The sequence below is a fragment of the Sciurus carolinensis genome, chromosome 5 (genome assembly GCF_902686445.1).
Source record: "Sciurus carolinensis chromosome 5, mSciCar1.2, whole genome shotgun sequence".
NCBI classification, from domain to species: domain Eukaryota; kingdom Metazoa; phylum Chordata; class Mammalia; order Rodentia; family Sciuridae; genus Sciurus; species Sciurus carolinensis.
Genome location: NC_062217.1, coordinates 175,462,833 through 175,483,366, shown reverse-complemented (window position 1 = coordinate 175,483,366; position 20,534 = coordinate 175,462,833). Strand labels below are relative to the sequence as shown.

Genomic DNA, 20,534 nt, shown 5'->3' with positions numbered 1-20,534 from the left:
CGAACACCAGAAGTCGGCGATGTGGTCCTTCTCCGTCACTCCACCCTGTGACATCGTTTTCCTTACTGTCTCGGCCTGCTTGCCGGGAGAGGGGGTGCAGTGCCACGACGTGTAAATTGTGCAGTTAGGTGTGCAGTGGACACGGTGGTCCCGGTCTCCCGTGAGGTAGTCGCCACCGCAAGCTCACTGTCCTGTCAGCCCTGCACCATCACCGCTGTGTGCGTGGGGAGGAGGTCGATTCTGGGCCCGCCCTTCCAGCAGATTCCGTGCTGTGCCCTGGTCTCCAGGACTCACCCCAAGACTTCGCCCTTTACCAGCATCGCCCGTTCCCCCGCTGGTGGCGGCTGCTGTGTTCAGGCCAGGGACTGATGTGAGAGCCCTGCCGTCTGCAGCAGGGTCACCTAGGCGGCCTTCGGCCCCTGGGAAACAGCGCGGGTGGGCCTGTGGGCTCTGGGCCTGTGAGCAGGAGGGGCTCTAGCTGAGCACGACCTGGGGCCCTCTCCGCCAGGCCTTCGCGCAGGCCTCCTCGGGCAGACGCGGCACCTGGGTGGTGCTGAGGCCCGCCCTCACTGCGAGGGGCCTTCCGCACGGGACCCGCCGCTGCTTGGTCATGGGTTCTCGGTCAGAGCTGGAGTAGGGTCTCAACGGGCTGGTGACTGGCCTCCCCGCAGGTGGCCCGTCTATCTGGGACCCCCACGTGGATACTGGCGTTTGTTTCTGTGACCCTCCCCCAGGAACCCTGGACCCTGCTGCTCATCTCCACAGACCCCACTGGCCACCCCAACCAGTGGCCTGTTGGTGCAGTTGTCCGTGTCCCTCTGCAGGTTCAGAGCCGCTGCCTGGCTTCTGCTCCTGGGCGTGCACCCTCCCCCTCAGGTGCGACAGGGTCTCCCGTCCCAGGCCCCTCCCCAGCTTCTCCTCCCCCGCCTGCCGAAGGGTGCACCCGGGGCTCTCAGTGCATTTGTGATCGTCTGGAGCTGCCTGACCATTCTCTTCAGCACTCTCAAGGGTGACCTGGAGACTGCAGAGGAGCCACAGGAGGGATCGGGCAGAACAAGCCCTGGTCTCTTCCAGGTTTCCAAGGGCGGTCCTGACAGGTTAAAACCTGATCCTGGCGCTTTTGCCAGGAAACCGATTCCAAGCCATGGGAGAAAGTCCTCAAGTCGGTAGTTGCCCCTAGCCAGTCTCTGATTGCACCCCTGCATCCCGCCGGCAGCACCCAGGGCCGGCTCCCGGCCGGCTCTCCTGGTCCCCGGGTGTGTGTTGTCTGGCCTCGCAGCTCTGCAGCAGATCCTTTCTGACCTGGGCAGGCCCAGCACTTCCCAGCTGGGCCTGCTGGAGAGAGGACAGCAGCACAGGCGATCCTGCGCAAGGCCTGAGGGCTGAGACCCGTCCTTTCCGTGGGGAGGGATCTGCTCTGCTCAGAGGGCGAGGGGCCCCTGAGGCTCAGCCTTCACAGGGGAGTCAGAGTGGGTGCTCTCTCAAGGGCCACCTCTCCCAGGCCTCAGGGATGGCTTCCCTGCAGGTTCTGCTGCTCTCAGAGCTGTGCCCAGGCTGCATGAGGCTGCCAGGGTGGGAGCCCTCCTGCAGCCCGCAGCATCTCCCCAGAGGGCAGGGGCTGGGAGAGTGCTGGGGACCCTGCAGCCCCTGCCCCCTGACACGCCTTCCCCACAGGAGAACGACTACCTGCAGGACTGCCTGGACGCCATCCAGCAGGACTTCGTGATCTTTAATAGAGAGAAGTGAGTGGGCCCGAGACCCTGGCAGTCCCCTGTCCTTGAGAAGCTGCTCCGTGTCCATGGAGGGGCGAGGTGGGAGGCCCTCTTCAGGTTCCTGGGACCTCCTCCGTGGAAATGGGGTCCGTGGCCAGGATCTCCTGGGGAGACACTCAGCCGTTGCTCAGACCAGGGCTGATGGCCTCCTGGTCACCCCATCAGCTCCTGCTACTCAATCCCTCACTTGTTCACTGAGCAAACCCTTCTTGTCAGGTACAAAGGGGACAGAAAGGGCACAGGTGGCTGCGGGGGGCAAGACAGGCCACAGACAGCTGACAACCTGCCTCAGTGGAGGGAGGAAGGCTGGTGCAGTGAGAGCTTAGGAGGAGCAGAGGCTCCCAGAGGCAGGGAGGGCTTCCTGCAGGAGGCGACTCTGCCCCAGGCCGGGAGGGTGTGCAGGATAGGGTGGAGGCTGGTCCAGAGCACTGGCCCATCCTGGGGATCAGAGAACAGGGCGAAGAGCAGGCTGTTCCAGAGTTGCTAACCCTGAATGGGACAAGCCAGGCCTCCCTTCTGCTCCCGAGTGCCTGAGTGCCTCCCTGCCCCTCAGGCCTGCGTCCCTCCCAGGCTCCCTGCTGCACCAGCCTGTCCTGGTCAGGGGAAATGCCCAACCCTTGACCTTTGGGTGCCCCATGCGGTGTCCTGAGGAGCACATTCCTAGGACCCTTGGACACGGGAGCAGCCAGTGGGCAGCAGTGGGGCCGCTGGTAAGGCTTGGCTGTGCTCTGTCCCCTCTCCAGGCTGAAGCGGAGCCAGGACCTTGCCAGCGAGCCGCTCCCCAGCCTGCAGGCTGCAGATGCGGCGGAGCCCTCGGCAGACAGCGAGGAGGAGCGAGCGGCCCTGCCCACGTGCGGCTCCATCTGCCCCTCGGCTGGGAGCAGCTAGCCACCCAGGCCGTGTTCCAGGGTCCTGACTCTCAGGCTGCTTTGGAGACTTGGCCCACCAGGGGAGGAGGCCATGCGGCTGACCGCCAAGCCGCCCTCAGCACTGCCAGCGCGGGTGCCTGTTGGGTGGCAGCTGGACAAGGTGCCACCTGGGCCCATTACCGCAGGGGAAACCACGGGCATTGCTGCTCTGCCAGCCTCTGCTGGCTGGCATGAGAGGCCAGAGGTGGCGCCAATGAGGCCAGAGCGGCTGGCTTGCCGGCCCCTCGTGGACCCAGCTGCCCACGGCTGTGGGAGGTGCCCAAGGCTGTTTTGCTCCTTGTGTGTCCAGGGCAGGGGCTCGGGAGGGTGTGGGGGGCGACGGGAAGCGAGATGTTTTCTAGGTGCACTGTGGCGGCAGTTTCTGCTGTTTGTATAGTTTTCACCTCTGAGAATTACAGCATAAGAACTTGTCTGTCGAGTGTTCCGTCTGGGCCTGGGACCCAGTGCCTGTGCACGCGGAGAAGTCTGTGGGCTGGGCAGGGGGGAGGTGGGCAGTATGGAGCTGTTCATGCTGGGGCAGCCTCACCAGGCCTCGAGACTGTGGCCTGGGGTGGCCGTCCTGGAGCCACAGGGCTGGTGAGGGACACTGCCAGGCCGGGGTGAGGGAGGTGGCGCTGGAGGCTGAGGAGCCTTGGGCTGCGCCTTGCCCAGTGTGGCCCTACAGGACTGGGCAGCGGGGCTGGACCATGGACCGCCAGGACAGCACAGCTGCCTGCCACGGTTGCCAGTGGCTGTGGAGTCAGACCAGTGAGTGGGTGAGCGGCTGCACCTCCTGCCCTGGAGGAGGTGGGGCTCAGCTCCATCCGTCCAGTGCTGCTCTGGTCTGCTTGGGGGCAGGGTGCACTACCTATGGCCCTCGCAGGAGAGTAGCTACCCTGGGCTCTGGCAAGGGGCCCAGTCTGTGCCTGCAGAGTCACCTCTGCCCACCACTGTCCTCCTGCTTGCCTGGGGCTGTGAAATGACCGAGTGGCCAAAATGACCATGAACTATTGCAGGACAACTGGCTGTGCCAGGGCCAGGGTCAGAAGCCCTGGGGCAGAACAGGCAGTGCCCTGTGCCCTGCACACTCCTGGCCTGAGGCACAGTGGGAATTGACTGTGGGGCTCTCAGCAAGGCCCAGACCTCAGGCACAACATGGTGTGCACACAAGGAGGGGCAGTGTGGAGTCACCACCAGAAAGGGAATGCGGCCAGCCAGGGGCCAGGCCCCAGTAAGGGCCCAGAGGCTGTGCGCTGGGTGGAAACCAGGCTGTCAGAAGTGCAGACAAGGGAAGATTTTGAGGTTTTATACCATGTGTGGCCCCAAGCCTGCATCTGGGGGGTCACGGGTATACCTGTCCTCCCTGTGATGCTGGCAGGCATGTTGTCCCAATTCCCCACTGTTGCTGGGGACCGTGGGCACACTGGCACAGTGGACACCAACCTGGGCGGAGCTGTAGGACTCCAGCTCTGAGGCCTCACCAATCCAATGTGACTGGGCCATAGAAAGCCCAGGACAGATGGCCAAGCACAGGACGGGCCCTCTCCAGGGAGCTGCTGCTTCGTGTGGAGCCCTAACTCAGACGTGTGCTGCTGGACCCCAGGGACATGCCCTTGGTCACCACTGAGAACTGATCCTGGCGGGGCAGAGAATGGGCAGTGAGGGGCGCTCCCTGCTCCGGGGGTGGGAATTTCCCACCTGGACAGGAGTGGCACCATGGTAATGAGAAAGAGGTCGAGGCATGTGCAGGGGGTGGGGGGTAACACAGCAGTGCTGACTTCCAGAAGGTTCTGGGTCAGAGCCTCATGGCTGCTTTGTCTCGGCTCTGTGTGCCCCAGCCTTCTGGAGCAGCTTGGACCAGGCCAGAGTGGGTGTGGGAGTCGTCCTGCGACCATCTGGCCATGTGTCCCAGCAAACATCCCGCAGCCAGTGAGGAAGAGTCCCCTCCCACCATGCAGGCCTGTCCTGCCCCTGCTTGGAGTGGGCAGAGGCTGTGTGGGGTGCAGCCACTCGGCCAGTGGAAAGCCCAGGTGGGGCGGCAGAAGACTCAGGTCCCCAGGCAACCACCCGTGGGGTTGGTGTGCAGGGAGGGAAGTGGAGGCTGTCCACACACAGGAGCTTCCAACCCAGACATCTTTAATCCACCTGAGGAATCGCTCAGACGGCCACGTGCCGTCCAGTGTGGTGGCATGCAGGTTCCTGGCTACGGTTTCCTCACTGTACAAAACGGCTACTCTAATGACCCTATGGAAATACACATCTTGTAGAAAGGAGGGCATCTTAGCTAAAGGGTGAAAACTTCCCTGGAGACGGGCCTCGGGGAAGCTCAGGCTTGGTCCTCGAGGTGTGTGCCAGCGAGTCCCTGCTGGGGAGGGAGCTGCCACGTAAATTCCTGGTGGATCCCTGAAGTCTCAGCAGCCCCCAGAGGCCGGCGGCTCCCCTCGCGCCCTCCCACCTGTGCTGGGCAGACAGCGCCACAGCCCCCTGGAAGGACAGCTGCACCTGAGTGCCGTGGGCAGGTGGGAGTGCCGGGCGGCTTCGCAGGGCAGTGACTCCTTCGTGGAGGAAGCGGCGGATGCCGGTCAGCCTGGCCAGACGCTTGCAGGCTCACGAGCTCGGAGCCTGGGCTCCTTGGCCTCAGCCACGACTCCACAACGCAGCACCGGGGATTTCAGCACCCTAGTGGGGGCCCTGCCTTCACGCCGAGGCCAGGCAGGCCCTGGGCTGGAGGCCACCTGAGCTGTCACTGCCTCATCTAGCTCCTCATCCTGGCAGTGAAATCTCCCCAAATTCAGCCCTCTTGAAGGGGCTCCTCGTAGCGGGACCCAGGACCCCAGAGGACCGCTTATTTACAGGGGAGGGGAAGGCAAGACTGAGCACCTTTCAAAGTAACTTCTACAAAGGAAAGAGCTAACTGAGGTCAACGGTCTCCCACCCACTGGCTCGGACCCGTGTCCTGGAGGCCTAGGAAAGAGAGGTGATGTTGGAACGTCCGCCGGGGGGCGCCATGATCTTCTGGGCTGTGCGTCTGGCGATGTGATCGTCAGCTTGAGACCCTGAGGACAGGGCAGGGTGGGCGTGTGAGAGAGAGCAGGAGTGTGCTTCGTCCAAGCGGGGGCACAGGGCCCCACCCGCACACACTCAAGGTTAGCTTTGCTCCCCAAGCCCATGTGGCCAGGCAGGTGCCCCCTCCTGAGGCTTTGGGGCCACGGTCAAGTGCCAAGAGATTCCTGAGATCAGTGGGAGTCCAAGGCTGACTCTCGAGAAGCCCATCCTGCCTTGGCCCTCCTGAGGGCCCTGGTGATGGGAGACGCTGCCCTCAGCTTCAAGGCAGAGTTGGATTCTGAGGGACTTGCCCCTGGTCTTACATACCCAGGAAGTGACCAGAGACTACTGTCGGCTCCCCGAGCAGGAGAACGAGACAGGACATCAGGGCAGTTTGGTCCCCGCCCAAGGGTGGGGAAAGAGGAGAGGGTCTGGCTTTGGTTTGCAAGGACAGCCAGGGGCTCCAGGCTTCCAGAAGCAGCTCAGCTCCCAGCACGCTAGAAGCCCAGTCAACACTGTCCAGAGCCCTGCGTGAGCCCTCCCAGGGATTCCAGTGTGCACGCGAGTGCCGTGGACACAGACCCACTCCTCACACTCCATCAGTGAGTCTGGGGCCGGCTGGGCTGGGGGAGATGGGACACAGGATACTTGAGTCCCCAGAGGGGGCCCCTCCACTCACGAGCACCCCACCCGCCGTGCTCCATTCTGCTTCATCACAGCAGCCCTGGGGCAGAGGCTGGGCAGGAAGGGGCCTCCCCCGCTGGCGTGCACAGCCCTCCCTCTCACAAGGCCCCTCACCAGGGCAAGGGTCTCCAGGCCCCACATCCCCACACGAAGAGGCCCTAGCAGTCACTGCCGTGTGACAGGCAGGGTGGGCCTGCAGCGTCTATGGGCACCTGCACCTGAGGCCCGGTACTCCAGAGGACTTGCTGCCCCTCAGGACTGCCCCTCGCCCAGGTGCCACTCACCAGACAGGCTGAATCCTGACTGGTGCAGGTTGCGCACGGGAGGCACGGAGATCTTGCCTGGGCAGGATGCGCGGGCCTGGGTGCCGCCTCCTGGCTTAGCGGGCACCATCACCTCGTGGACCGGCCCATCGTAGAGGCCTCGGGGCACACCGTGGATCTCTGCCAGCTGCAGGATCACGGGGGCGGGGCGTGAGCCAAGCTGCTGAGGGGTCTGCACCCGACTCCACCAGCTCAGGAACCCAGGGCCCTCCAGTGGGGGGGTGCACACCAGCACACACCTCCTCAGTGGCCGACACTTGTCTGCGAGCACACACTCGCCTTCATGTCCACACGCGTCCTCACGCCCCCGCCCCCACAGCTCCCACACATGCAGCGGCCGAGGGTCACTGCAGAGCTGGCACCAGGCTCACTGTGGCCCAGGAGCCCCCCATCCCCAAGGAGGCCCTGAGACAGAGGCTGCGGGTCCAGAGGACAGAGGACTAAATGTGGCTCCCCTCTCTCTAAATGGACTATCCATCTCAGAACTGCCCTGTGCAGCTCCTACCAGCTCCGTGCTGGCCACCCCTGCCCTTCCGTTGTGAGTGCTCTGGGCCTGGAACCCTTGCCAACTCAGACTGATGGTGAGACGGTGTTCCAGGTTAGCTAAGCAGCAGCTGCTGGGGCCAGACAGTCCTGGGGGCAGTGGTTCTGCAGGTTGGAGCCGCTCCCCTCCCCTGACACCAGGGACCAGTGCTGAGCCTGGCCCGGGAGACCAGCTCGCATGTCCAGCCCCAGCCCTCCCCACTCTGAGTTCAGCGCCTCCTCCTGGAGAACCTGAGCAGGGCTGGGTAGGGTCAGCCAGTGCGCGCGGCAGCTGCCTGTACACGTGGACCAGCGCTCTGTGCACGGCGCCCTGTGCGGCGGGTGCCTGTGGGTGGCGTGTGGGTGTATGCACGTGGCAGACGCACGCCTCGGACACAGATGCTCTGGACAAACACGGGAATGACCGTGGGCAGAGGAGAGGCCTGTGACAGGCTCGTACAGACTGCTGTGAGAATTCTACGCTCGTATCCCGCTGTCTACTCCGAGAAACCCCCAGGGTCTGCGCGGCAGCCAAGTGATGTTCACTCTTGGCGAAGTGGTTACAAGTTTGTATTCACGTCTCTGCAGCAACAGTGGATCACCTGGGTAACAAAGTACCCACCTGCCCTCAAGCAGCAGATGCAGCTGGCTGGGAGCAGGGGTCCAGGGCCACGGAGGATCTCCCTGCTCCCCACACCACACACTGGTTGGCCCACTTGCAGCCAACAAGCCCTGGGCACGCGATGGGGCCCCCTGCTTTCCTGACCCTTGGGGACCAGGGTCAGGCCGACCGGGAGGCTCCCCACACCCTGGACGGAGGACCCCAGGGGTCAGGCCTTACCCTGTTGCGAGCCTTTATTCTCTTGTACACAAAGTCTGGAAATGTTTTCCGAGGAATGAAGCGGCCAGCCCCCGGGGTGACAAAGAGGTTCCCGTCTTCCAGCACGACCCTGCCCTGACTAATGACCACTGAGGGGGCTCCTCGGCACTCAAATCCTTCAAAAACGTTGTACTCCACGTTCTGGGGAGAGAGGCGCCAGGGCTAGTGCCCTTCAGCTCCAGGAGCATGCCCAGGTCCACCAGGGTCATGGTGGACCCTGGTCCAGGAGCTCCAGGAGCATGCCCGGGTCCACCAGGGTCATGGGAGGCTGCCTGTGCTGGGGCTAAGACCCCAATGAGGTGCAGCTGAGGCTGCCGGCTGCTGGCATCTGCAGGAATGCCCCTCAACCTCCAGAGTGGCCCAAGTCACATGGTCTTGAAGGACAACGGGAGCAGGTGCAGCAGGACGCGGGCCTCGCGGGCAGGTGCAGAACCCTCTGCTCAGCCTCCTTGTCTGCACCACAGGACGGCCGGGCCAGCCACACACCGTGGGCAGAAGCAGGAGGAGCGGCTGGGCGGGGCTGGGGGCTAGCCAGGGCTGCTGAGAGCCCTGCTGCAGGCGGGGACCATGGTCTCCACCCCCGTGGGCCTGCTGAGGGAGCAGCCTTCCTTACCGAGCTGTGGTTCTTGGCAGAGATGATCTTCGTGGCCCTGGGGTTCCAGATAACCAAGTCAGCATCAGAGCCTACAGCCACTCGCCCCTTCCTGGGGTAAAAATTGAAGATTTTGGCAGCATTTGTACTGGTCACTGCAACAAATTCATTCTCATCCATCTTCCCGGAGGCCTGAGAAGCAAGACGGCCAGCTGAGGGGCAGGGGTGGGGCCCGGTCTCCAGAATGCCATGAGGCCCCCCATCAGGCAGGACCAGGAGGGCACTCGGACCTAGGGAAGCGCTCAGGACTGAGCTGGTGGGGCAGGACACGGCAGGGCAACTGGACGCGACCCGCCCTCACCACCCTGTCTAAACAATGAACTCTTGAACTCTTTAAGAATGCTTGAAATTTCAATTAAAACTCCATGTAAACAGGTCGTCTGAATCTGCAGGGAGGGTAGTGCTGCCCGCAGCTCTGGGCATGTATCCCAGGGGTGGAACAGCAGGTTGGGGGCCCTGGACACAGGACTGGGACTTGGGCAGTCCAACCTCTGCCTCATGACACTCCTGGCTGTGGCCCCGGTTCTGCTGACAGCCCCTCCCTGGGTCCACAGGCCCAGGCCTGGCTCACCACGCATTTCTCCCAGACCACGGACATGCGCTCCTCCACACCGTTGGTGCCCTCGGGGATCAGGGTGAAGTTGTCTTTGCCAACGGCCTTCTGGGCAGTGGTGAAGGTGCAGTGGGCACTGCCTGTCACCTGGAGGTCCCCACTGGGAGCAAGTCAGGGTCAGAGGAGCCAGGGGTCCAGCCTTCCTGAGCTGGCAAGACTGGGTTGGCCCCAGCCCCACAGGGCAGGGGAGCCGTGGGGGCTGAGGGTTCGAGCTGGTGTCTTGGTCAGGGGAGGGCATGGACAGAGCCGCAAGGGGCCAAAGTCGGCAGGTCCTAGGTAGGAAGCCCCTGCTGGGACCTGGGACTCCACCTCCCCACTGCCTGGCTGCCCTGCAGAGCCCAGGGCTCACGCAGGCGAGGAGAGGTGCATGGGCAGGGGCAGAGCTTGCGGGCGGCCCTGGACTTCTGTGGGGGGCTGCTCACCTGGACAGCAGGGAGGTGAGGTGGTCTGCAGTGGTGGGGTCCGGGTTGATGGGGGGCGAGGTGACAAAGGCCGCAGCCTTCGCCCAGTTCTTGCTCCAGTAGTGTGAACCATCAGCACCCAGGCTGGCAGTGATGGGCTCCCCAAAAACAACCAAGCCTGCAGCAAGCCAGGCCTGTGAGAGGAGCCGGCCTGCCAGCCCGGACCCTAGAGGCCAGAGCCCAGCACGGGCCTCGCACTGCCGCTGCCAACACCTCTGCCTCTGCTAGCTCTCCTGGCCAGAGACGGCTTGTCTTCCCTTCTGTGGCCTCCAGCCCTGGACAGGCCAGACAGTAGCCCCAGGGGGCCCTCAGAACAGCAGGCTGCAGCTACTGATAGGCCACTCTCCATACCCAAGGTCTCTGCCCAGGGTCAGGCTGCCAGGCACTCCAGCTGGCCACGGAGCCAAAGGAGCCTCATGCTCTGTGGCCAGCTCACTGCCTGTCTAGCTTGGCCTATTGGTACAGCAGCTGACCAGTCTTGGCCCCCTGACGGAGGGGGCCCCACCAGTGATCAGGGGAGAACCAGGCCTGAAGTAGGGTGGGGTGCCTCAGAGGAAAGCCAGCCCTGCAGCAGGGGCTTCTTGGGGGCAGGAGTGAGTCCCAGGCTAGCCCCCAGACCCCCTCTCTCTGTGCCGGGACAGCCTCATGGGCCCTCTGCCTTGTTAACAGGGTGGGTTTCTCTTTCAGCCCATGATGCAGAAAACAGGTCCAAGAACACACCGCCTTCTCAGAACCGGTCCCAGAAATGAGTTCTCCATGAGACTTGTGGGGTCAGCAGGAGGTGGGGACGTGAAATGTCAGGTCCCCGGTCCTTCCTGAAGGCCTTCCTCTTCTCCCACCACCTCAGTCCTGTGCCCTACCTGGGCCCTCTCCAGAGCCCTGGGTGATTGCTGGGGCTCCCCAGACCCTCTGAGCTCAGCAGCCTTGGGTGGGGACCACTGAGTGCAGCCCCTGCTGAAGACAGCTACAGGATCCCACCTGCCACAGCATGTGTGCCCACCCCGGCTGGCTGGCCATGCTGTGGGCAGGGGGCATCCTGGATGCACAGCAGATGTCAACGTGGGGCTTTTCTGGGGAGCTAGGAGCCTCTCTCTCAGACACACGTGCTCAGCTGGTTCTGCCCCTTGCGATGGGCAGCTGCTGCTCCAACAGGCCAGGGACTCTGGTCCAGCCCCCACCCCTTGTGGGCACCAGGGTGTCTGCATCTCCCTTGGACGGTACCACTGGGTGTCAGCAGGCAGGAGGTGTCCCATCAAGAGGACAGGTCAGGCCAGGCTTCCTTCTGTCAGGCCTGCCCTCCTCACCACTGAGGGCCCTGGAGTTAGCCAGACAGGCATGCAGGAAGGCAGGCCACACTCACCCCTGCGCTTGGCTTGGGCAACCACATCGGCTGCACCCCTGCTCATCACCTTGGTGACATACAGTGGGCAGTTGGCCTGCTTGGCGATGGTGACAGCTCGGTACACAGCCTCGGCCTCCACCTGGGGTGGGTGAGGGAGTGGGCACTCAGGTCACGAGAGGTCCCTGGGCCCTCCTGGCCTGCTGATGGCCCGTAAGATTTTGGGCCCCAAGGGCCACCCTTGGGGTGAGGCCCCAGCCTGAGGCTCAGTGCCTGGTCTCTGGGCTGCCCTGTGCAATCCTCAGGGTCTGACCACACTGCTGAGGTGAAGGCCACAGAGTGACCAGTGGTCACGGGAGGCAGTGGCATGTGCTGGCAGGGGGCTAGGGCTGAGCTGATCTCCACCCAAGTGGTGCAGGCAGTCGGGGTGAAGTGCACTCTGGGGGCGCAGATGCTGGGCACTCTCGGCAGGCACAGACTCACCTCCTCGGGGTGGCTGAGCACGTGGCCCTCAGGGCCAGTGATACCTCGCTCCAGCAGCCGCTTCTGCTCCTGAAAAACCAACAGGTGCCTCGCTCCAGCCCCAGCGGAGCCTGAGCCCTGGTCCTGAAGTCCTTGGCCACAGGCCCTGCTCTCCAAGTGGAGTCCTGGGCCCCAGGGCCTCCCGAATGCCCCGACCATGAAGAACTCAGAGGAGGGTGGGCTTGGGGTGCTGGCCCAAACTGCTGGCTCCTGACTGGCAGGACTGAGACGCCCTGGCCTTGCCCAGCACCTTGTCCCCATGGAGCACCTGTGGCATGAGCATGGGGCAGGGGCCCTGCAAAGTCGGGGTGGACGATCACTCTTCGGCCAGCACTGTGGTCCTAGAGGGACTGTGCAGATCCCTCCTGTGCTGAGGACATGGACGCCGACAGTGGCAGGAACACAGGAGAAGCAGACCCCAAAATGAGCCTCTCGACACGGTGTGCGTCCCCAGCATCCTCCGCCTGCCCCCAGGGTGCTGGGCAAACTCCTGACCCATGACATCCTCCTGACGGTATGGGCTGGGCTGACCATGGAGGTGTACACAGGCCCCTGATGGACTCAAGGCTGGGCAGTGGACAGGGCAGGGACCCTACCTGCTCTCCCTGGGAGTCACCACTGTCCTGTCCAACTGGGGAGCAGGCAGGGCTGAGCCCTCCCGGAAAGTGTTTATGGGTTCAGAATATCAGTGAGCGTGTCGTGTGCAGTGACCCCACAGAGGCCCAGAGGACGACTGGCCTGAGTCCTCTGAACTGCCCAGGCCCCTGCTGCACTGGCACATCTGGTGCCTCAGCCAGAATCAGTGCACCCACCAGATGGGTGTCCCGCCCCACGGCCTCAGGCAGGCTGGGATGTGTGTGAGGGGCAGGGCTGCCACCCCTACAGGGACCAAGTGCTCCCGCCTGCAGGCAGTGGGTCACACCCTCCATCCCCCAGCCCTGCAGCACCTCCTCCACGATGTCCCCGTTCTCCGCGTGCACCTGGGCCACGGCTCCCAGGTCCCGGATGATGCTGAAGATCTCATACATCTGGGAAGAGAAGTGGACGGGGTCCAGTGTCTGCAAGGCTATGTCTGCTCCAGCAGTGGCCGAAGACACCTGGCCTGTTCCCTCCTCTCCACTCCTGCCCTTACCTGGCCGTCAGTACACTGGCACCTGTCCTTGTATGTCATGAAGACCAGGAAGGAGTTCACACCTGGAGAAGAGGCAGCAGGGGGTCAGACGGCCTAGGAGACCTCTGCTCTCCAGAGGGGACTGGGGCTGGGCCTCTCACATGAGAGCTGGGGCTGGCGCAGCCACTCCGAGGGCCTGTCCCCCACACCAGTAAGCTGGGGCATGCGGATGGAGTCGGGCACGCTCCAGCTTCCTCTCCTGAGGTTCAGGAGCCATTGCTCACCCAGGGGCACAGGCAGGTGAGAACCCACACCTGTCTGGCAGACCTCATCACCACAAGACCAGAGCTCTGTGAGGGGCTTGCAGCCTGAGCTCCACCTGCTCTACGGGAAATGTCAGGGCCCAGTCGGGAGGGCTGAGCTCTCGGTTCCTGGGCAGCAAGAGCCCACCCCTCTTCCAGGACCAGGACCTGCATGGTCCCTCTGAGGCAAGAGGCAGCCCTGACCTGTCCACCATCCAAATACACACAGCCTCCTCCACCATGGGCTGCAGTGCTGATGGTCACCGCGCACTGCCGGTAACTGAGTCATCCTGTGCCATCTGGGTTATCCTCCCCATGACCACAGCATGTGACCTGGGGTTTGGGGTCTGTCCTGGAGTATCTGATATCGGCTGTGGGTCAGGGTCAGTCCATCCCTAGAACACTGTCCCAGGACTGCCAGACCAACACCTGGTGGCCCTCTGGCAGGGTGAAGGGGCTCTGCAGGTGCCTGGTTTCCACCTGTGCTCAGAAATGTGGCTGCAGGCCTCCCAAGTCCAATTGAAGACCAGCATGGAGGCAGAGCTGCTACCTGCAGCAAGGTCTCCAGACCCAGAGTGGACAACTGGCCAGCCTGGGCAAGGGAAAAGCATCCTGAGCTCCAAAGGGTACCGTGTGAGGATACTCCATCTGTGGGAACTGGGCATCCAAAGGAGATGGCTTTTACCCGTTGCTCCTTCAGGGCCACAGTGGATGGGCAGCGGTATCTCCTGGGAATGTCAGAGCCTGTGGCCTCCTGAGCCAGGCCAGAGGCCTGTAGCTGGCACATCCTACGTCCTGGCCCGTTCCAGGCCCTGAGCCATGGGCCATGCTCAAAGCTTGATGACAGAGATACATTACAACATTTCATCTTTGTCAAATCGTGATGGAACGCTGAGGTGGTTTTTAGCTTCAGGATTTCTATGGAATAAAACCAACCCTTGCTCATGGATGGGTATGTTTCAGCACAGAGAAAAATGGAGAGATACAGATTTTAAAAGTCCCCTTCTAAAGGGACTAAGGGTCCTGGGAAAATATGTACCACTTTTCCTTCACGCTGGGTGGTTTCTCTTCTAGGGAAGGGGAATCCGAGCCTGGGCTGATTTCTGCACCCTCCGTAGGGAGCATGGCTACAGGATGAGTCCCTTGGAGGGGAGGGCTTCTGATCTAGAGCCTTAGCAGAATCGCCTTTGAGTAACTTCTCCAGCTTCTGCTCCATTCCTGGGCACCTGGTCTTGGGTCAGGTCAGCGGATCCTCAGGAGAGGCCTCCTCCCATCCAGCATGCAGCCGGCCCACAACAGGCAAGCCCAGGCTCCCCCAACCCGACCCCTTAGTCCTGGGCCATGGGAGTGCTGCTCACCCTTGTCCTTGACCAGGGCCTCCAGCTCCTCCTTGGTGCTCTCGTGCCAGCGGGGCACGTCCATGTGCAGGGAGTAGTCACAGCAGGCTGCGCTATCCGCCCTCTCCCGCCACTGCTCGTAGGCCGCCAGCAGGCTCACCCCCGTGTCCGGGAACACGTGGTCCACTGCAGGGGCAGCAGAGTCAGCCAGGCTGCCCACCAGCTGCTTGGTCCCACTACTGCCTCCAGGGGAGATTTGGTTACATGCTCCCAAGAGACCAGAAAACGGATTTGAGGAGGTGCCACAGAGGGAGAGGCCACCTCTGCCCCCAACCTGCATCCCCAGTTCCACATCCACCAGCCTCTCTATGGGCAAGGCAGTGAGTTCAAATCACCCCACTCCGAAGGAAACTGTTGCACCCCAGGAAGTGCGAGCGGCAGCCAGGGGCTTTGCCTGGCCTCCAGCACCAGTGGGGCCCATAGAGGGAGCGCTGTCCATGGTGCTGGCCCCGCATGCTGTAGGCCTGCCCCATGGTGCCCAGCGGGCCTCACCGAGTCCACACACACCAATGGTGCCCTCCCAGCCCCTGCACATGGCTACTGTGCTGCCTCCCACCCCTGCTCACTGGCCTCCCTTGGGACGTGCCAGGGAAGAGCTGACTGGGGCCACCAGACAAGAAGACGCACCCTGGGGCAAGCAAGAGCTCTGCCTCCATCCTGCATGCCTTTCACAAGGGGCTGCACACATCCCAGTACTCAGACCACAGCCAGACCCCCTGGAGGGGGCTGCCTGCCTTGCGACCCTCGCTGCTCACACCTCCAGCCCCATACATGCCCCTGCATTCTGTCAGCCTTGGTCAGATCGCTGACCGGCTATTGTTCCTTCCCTTGAGGACTGAACAAACCAGACCAAGCTGCAATGGTAGCCATGGTTGTGTGTCACCGTGAAGTGCCAGGGTCTGCAGGGTGCCCTCCTGGCAGAGGCAGCAGCAGCATTCACTGTGTCGTGCACACAGACCTCACTCCCCAGGAGAGTGCTCCTCCCCTGCCCTGCTGCACGGCTCAGGAAGGGACATGGGGCCAGGTTCCGGGAGGCTTCTCAGACTACAGAACAGACGGCCGAGCCCAGCACCATGGGGCCCACGGCTTTCCAGGTCACAAGTGTGAGAACAGGTTGGGCTGAGGGCTTGTCCTGGCTCCTGACCTCACCATAGGCAAGTTCACGGTGGCCCAGTGGGTTCATCACACAAGTTTTTAAACAGGGCTCCTCTGCTGAGCTTGGGGGTCTCAGTGGGAGCCCACGGACCACAGCCGCTCAGGAAGAGGCATCCTGGAGCACACAGCTCTGTGGAAACAGGAGCTCTGGCTGCCGTTAGGAATGATGAGCCCTGCTGTCCGCTGGCTCCCTAAAGCCCCAGCCTCCACCTGTCACTGTCCCCTCACATCTCTGACAGAGGCAGGAGGACCGGGGCCACACTGCACACTCCTCCCTGGTCCAAGGCATGCAGGTTTCCCTAGCCCCAGTCACTGGTCTGCTACCAGCTCTCCAGAAGCAGCGACTGAACACACATCCATTTCCCCCCCCCCCCAGGACTGCCAGGCGCCTTCCTGAGCTGGCCAAGGCCAAATGGCCCAGAATGGGAAGCAGGAACAACAGGAAGCACCCAGGGTCTCCTAGCCTGCACTCTGAGGGAGAAGACGGGACTGGGAAAACCACAGTGTGCAGCACCCTCCCCAACACACCCGGCCGGATGCTCGCTGGCCTCCCTCAGTGAGGGAGGCCCAGACACTCACGGATCATGGTGGTCCCTCCTGCCAGGGCCGCCTTGGTGCCTTGACAGAAGTCATCAGCCGGGGTCATGCCCAGGACAGGCATGTGCAGTCTTGTGTGGACATCCACTCCACCAGGAAGGACCATCAGGCCATGGGCATCGATGGTTTTGATGCCCCCAGGGACAATGAGGTTTTCTCCAATTTGTCTGAGAGCAACAAGGAGATGCCGTGCTGTTCACAGAGCGTCTGGATGGAATCTGAAGGGGCTCTGAGGAAGGGCAGTGGCCCTGGGAAGTGCTCGGGCTCCTGTCCTTGAGGATGAGGGCAGGACCCCAGCCCCCACTCCCAGCTCCTTCAGAGGCCAGAGAGAGCAGTCTCCCACACAGCGGCTGGAGACGGGCCGTGCTGAGGCCCGCCTGCACAGATGCTGTTCTCTGGTTTCCCACAGGCTGCCTTACTGACCAGCTGCTGGAGCCACCTGACAGTTACAGCAGCGGAGTGGACAGGCTGCTCCGTAAATATGTACTAAGCACCTACTGTGAGCCCAGTAGCCTACTAAGTGCTGAGATAACCCAAAGAAGCTGTTCTTGTCTCCCAAGACCCAGGGACTGTCAAGAATGTCACCCCCAAAGCCAGACTGAATCACAGGCACCCATGACACTGTTTCCAGGGAAAGGGGTTTGGGGAAAGAGCAAAGCGATTACACAGACCTCATCCAAAGTTAACTGCCTGGGGAACTGGTCAGCAACGCACACGTGTGACCAGTGAAGAGGTTGTGAGTAGAAACTTACTTAATCAAACCATCTTCCACATACAAATCCGCATGAAAGGACTGGTCATCATTCACAATCTTCCCACCTTTGATCAGAAGGCGGTCACTCTAGTAGAGAGAAAACACGGATGCTTTTTCTCCAGAATGAGTTACTCAACACTTTTACTGAGACTGCTTCCCCTGGAATCATGAAGGAAACAGCTGGGCACGACCTGGAGACATAAAAACAAGCTCCACCCCTGCACCCGCGCCTTGTACCCCAAAACGGAGCGCTCAGAGGCAGAAGCCACACAGAGTGGTGCCAGGAGGTGTGGGGCGGGGCAGCACAATAAGCAGGATCCCACCCTGGATGCTGCACCCAGTGGGGAGACAGATGAAGCAAGAGAGCACGTGTGCGAGATCATCAGACTGTGACGGATGCGAAGAGCACAAAGAGGTGACATGACGGGAGAGAGCGGAGGCGGCTGCCGGGAAGGAGAGAGGCCTCTGAGGGGCTGGACTGGAGGCAGTGCCGTGCGGGGGTTCCGGGTCAGGAAGCACCCTGAGCAGGAGAGTGCATGATTGATGTCACACCCCCGGAGGGCTGCAGCCTTGAGCGGGGAGGGGCAAGAGACCGGGGCAGGACCGGTGCAGGCAGGGTGGATGGGCAGGGCTGGAGAGTCCAAGGGCTGGCAGTGGGGACATAAGCAGCTCTGACCACGACTGGAGGATGCTGTAAAGGGACGGCCTTGGCTACGGGGTAGGGAGTGGACTGTGGAGTTGAACAAGGAGACCGGGTTCTGCCTGGGTGTCTGAGGTTGTCCAGGTAGATAAGGGTTATGGAGGAGCAATGGATTCCAGGGGGCCTGGGATTTGCAGGGAAGCGCTTGCTGGTGGAAAGGCCACGGAGAGAAGGGAAAGGAAGCCAGCGGTGACCACGGGTTCTGGCTACCTGGAGGCACTCCAAGTGGGTGAACCAGGTGCCAGGGAGTGAGGCCAGTTCTGTGGGCTAACCTCACTGCTGTGGCAGTAGACAGGGATTGAGTCCAAGGCTTGGCAGCCACAGAACCACTTCTAAGAATGCTACCAATGGTCAGGAAGAGGAGCTGGGCAGAAGCCGGGTGTCATCCGTGGGATTCTGCATGGCCATCAGAGGGGCCCGCCTCGCCTCTGTGGTGGTGAGGACAGACTCACAGAGGAGGACAGAGGACCAGGCACAGGAGGTCAGGAGTGGTGAGAGCGCACTTCCTTCTAGACCACCTGCACTTACAGAGGTGCTGGCCTCGGCCCACCGTCTGCCTGAGGCCAAGAGAGCCACCTGAGAGCAGCAAGAACAGCTCTGGGAGGCGGAGGGCAAGGCACCACTGTCCTCAGACATCTGACCCGTGGTTTTTAGGTTGCATATTGGTTGAACAAAATCAAAAGAATATTTTGTTGACTCGTAAAATCTTACAAAATTCACATTTCAGTGCCAACAGATGGAGTTTCTTTAGAAACTGCCCGTGACTGTCTTTTCCAGGACTGCTCAGGTGTAATGGGAACAATGTGGTCCACAGAGCTGAAAACGCTCCCTGGCCTGTACAGAAGCAGCTGGCCAAGCCCATCCCCACCTCACCCTGCAGGCTCTACGGCCCATTGGGCCCATGGCCACTGAGCACTAGCCTCAGCCAGGACCCATCAGAGCCACCCGCTGCTGGGCCCCTGCAGCCAGGTTCAGGCCAGGCTGCTGCCCCAGCCAGGACCCACCCACCTCCCCACGGACCAGCTCATTCTCAGCAAACACTGGAAGATCCAGCCAGAAAAGGGAAGGCTTGGGGCCGGAGGAGACTTATGATCTGGGGTTTCTGTTCATGTCCTCAGTTTTTAGGCAACAGAACTTGGATTCTGGGGTCTCTCCTGGGTTTGGAGTCAACAGGAATGAGCTGGGCTGTAGTGGACACTCAAGATACCCCATCAGGATGGGTGAAACTGCTGGTCAACAGCCCAGCCTCCTCCTAGGCTCTGCTGCTTCACCACCTTGGAGGGTTCTCTGGCTGTCCCCACACACCACCTGCCACCCGAGTGCCAGCTGGCTGATGGGGCTTCCTCCTCAGGCCTTGACCCTGTAGGGCAGTGGGCAGTCTTGAGGCAGGAGGCCCTCCTGTTCAGGCAGAGGCAAGTGGAGAGACTCTTTCCTCTTTGAGTTTCTCAGGAAGGAATGAGACCTCTGAAGGCTACTGGCCTACATGTCAAACAGATTCCACCGCCCAGAGTTGGGTCTGGGACCCTAGGAGACTCCCCTCCGCTCCCCTTCCTCGGGTTCCCAGCCGCCTCTGTGGGGAGGCTTTGTTTCCTGGGAAGGCGGGGTGGACAGCTGGACCTCCTCCTCGTGGTGCCTGTGGGTGTCTGGGAGGGGGATCTGTCCCGCCAAAGGCTGGGGTTGTAGGTTGTGGTCAGTGGTGAGTGCTCGCCTCTCTTGGAATGTCCAAACCTGGACTTCCCGGAGGGGTCCAGGGGCCTCCAGGGGCTCTCGGCCAAGCGGCCAGGGCTAAACCGCTTTGTTTCTGACAAAGAGCTCCCGACGCCACAGAGGCGCGTCCAGGGGGCCAGCGGGCGCCGGGCTAGGCCAGGAACAGCACCTGCGCGTCCGGAGGCCCAGCGGTCAACAAAGGCCTCCAACGCCAGCCTTCCGGAGAGCAGATCTCTCTGCCCAGTCAGCCCACATCATCGTCCGCCCGGCCCCGCGGGAAGACAGCCACCTTGAGCTTCCGGCGGCAGGCGCTCGAGGCCCTGGGCTCTTCCCAAGAGCACTGGAGGCTCCGGAAAGCGGGCGGACCGGGCCTGCGCGCCCGCTCCGCACGGGGGTCCCGCGCGGCCTCGCGGTCACTCTAGTCGCGAGACTGGTATAGCGCCAGCGCCGGGACTGAGCTCGCGCGGAGGCGGAACCACAGGCAAGACCAAGAGGGCCCGCCCCGCATACAGGCCCATTCTGGGCGGCGGGCAGGGGGCGCCTAGCAAGGCGCGGGCCTGAGCCGGGCTCACCGTGATCCGGGGGATGCTCTTCTTGCCCTGGAAAGACATCCTGTTCTGCAGGCTGGCCTGATCCCTGGCACGGGCAGCGCGAGCGCGGGCGAGTGAGCGGGGACACGCGGAGAACGGCGTGCGCGCGGGGCGCTGAGCCGCTGAGTGCGAGCGCGCGGGGCGAAGGGCTCGGGTCCCGGCTGCTGTCTCCGCCCCTGTCCCCGCCCTCGCAGCGGTGTTATTTGCATTTAGGCCCCGCCCCGACGCAGCTCATTTGTATTCAGGCCCCGCCCCGTGTCAGCTCCCCTCAACCTCCCAGCCCAGCGCACCCAGTCGCTGCCCGCTAGCGTCTCTGCACCTGGAACCCGTGCGTGCTGAGGCGGTAGGAGGAGGACTGTGACCTGGCCCTGACTCCGTGCACAGTTTGCACCCCGGGAAAGGGGTGGGGGAGGTCGGGAAAAGTCCTGCCAGACCCCGCTCGTGGCCTCCCCTTGGTGACTTGACACAGCCTGGGTTTAAACCAAATCCCGCTTCCAGCC

General features: G+C 62.5%; 2 protein-coding genes across 7 annotated transcripts in view; one reads left to right on the top strand and one right to left on the bottom strand.

The window, feature by feature from the left end:
* Window positions 1-3,065, top strand: part of Stk32c (serine/threonine kinase 32C) — a 75,017-nt gene extending 71,952 nt beyond the window's left edge. For 2 of the 5 annotated variants that reach the window (XM_047554452.1, XM_047554453.1), the window contains exons 11-12: window positions 1,675-1,742; window positions 2,516-3,063. In XM_047554452.1, coding sequence (XP_047410408.1) covers window positions 1,675-1,742; window positions 2,516-2,660 — 213 coding nt within the window. In that variant the 3' untranslated portion in view covers window positions 2,661-3,063. Of the gene's footprint in view, window positions 1-824; window positions 877-1,674; window positions 1,743-2,515 lie in introns of all 5 variants that reach the window. The other 3 variants (XM_047554451.1, XM_047554450.1, XM_047554449.1) reach the window with 3 other exon arrangements.
* Window positions 3,066-4,796: 1,731 nt separating this feature from the next.
* Dpysl4 (dihydropyrimidinase like 4) lies at window positions 4,797-20,128 on the bottom strand. 2 transcript variants are annotated; one of them, XM_047552994.1, is made up of 14 exons: window positions 20,017-20,128; window positions 17,036-17,124; window positions 16,266-16,450; window positions 14,493-14,657; window positions 12,854-12,915; window positions 12,669-12,749; window positions 11,683-11,751; window positions 11,221-11,341; window positions 9,822-9,978; window positions 9,358-9,499; window positions 8,748-8,918; window positions 8,096-8,275; window positions 6,694-6,859; window positions 4,797-5,736 (listed from the first exon to the last, which is right to left on the bottom strand). In XM_047552994.1, the coding sequence occupies exons 1-14, from the start codon at window positions 20,053-20,055 to the stop codon at window positions 5,645-5,647; spliced, it is 1,719 nt and encodes a 572-aa protein (XP_047408950.1). In that variant the 5' UTR covers window positions 20,056-20,128; the 3' UTR covers window positions 4,797-5,644. The 2 variants fall into 2 exon arrangements, with proteins under 2 accessions (XP_047408950.1, XP_047408951.1); XM_047552995.1 differs by having other exon boundaries at window positions 12,702-12,749.
* Between the last annotated feature and the right edge of the window lie 406 nt (window positions 20,129-20,534).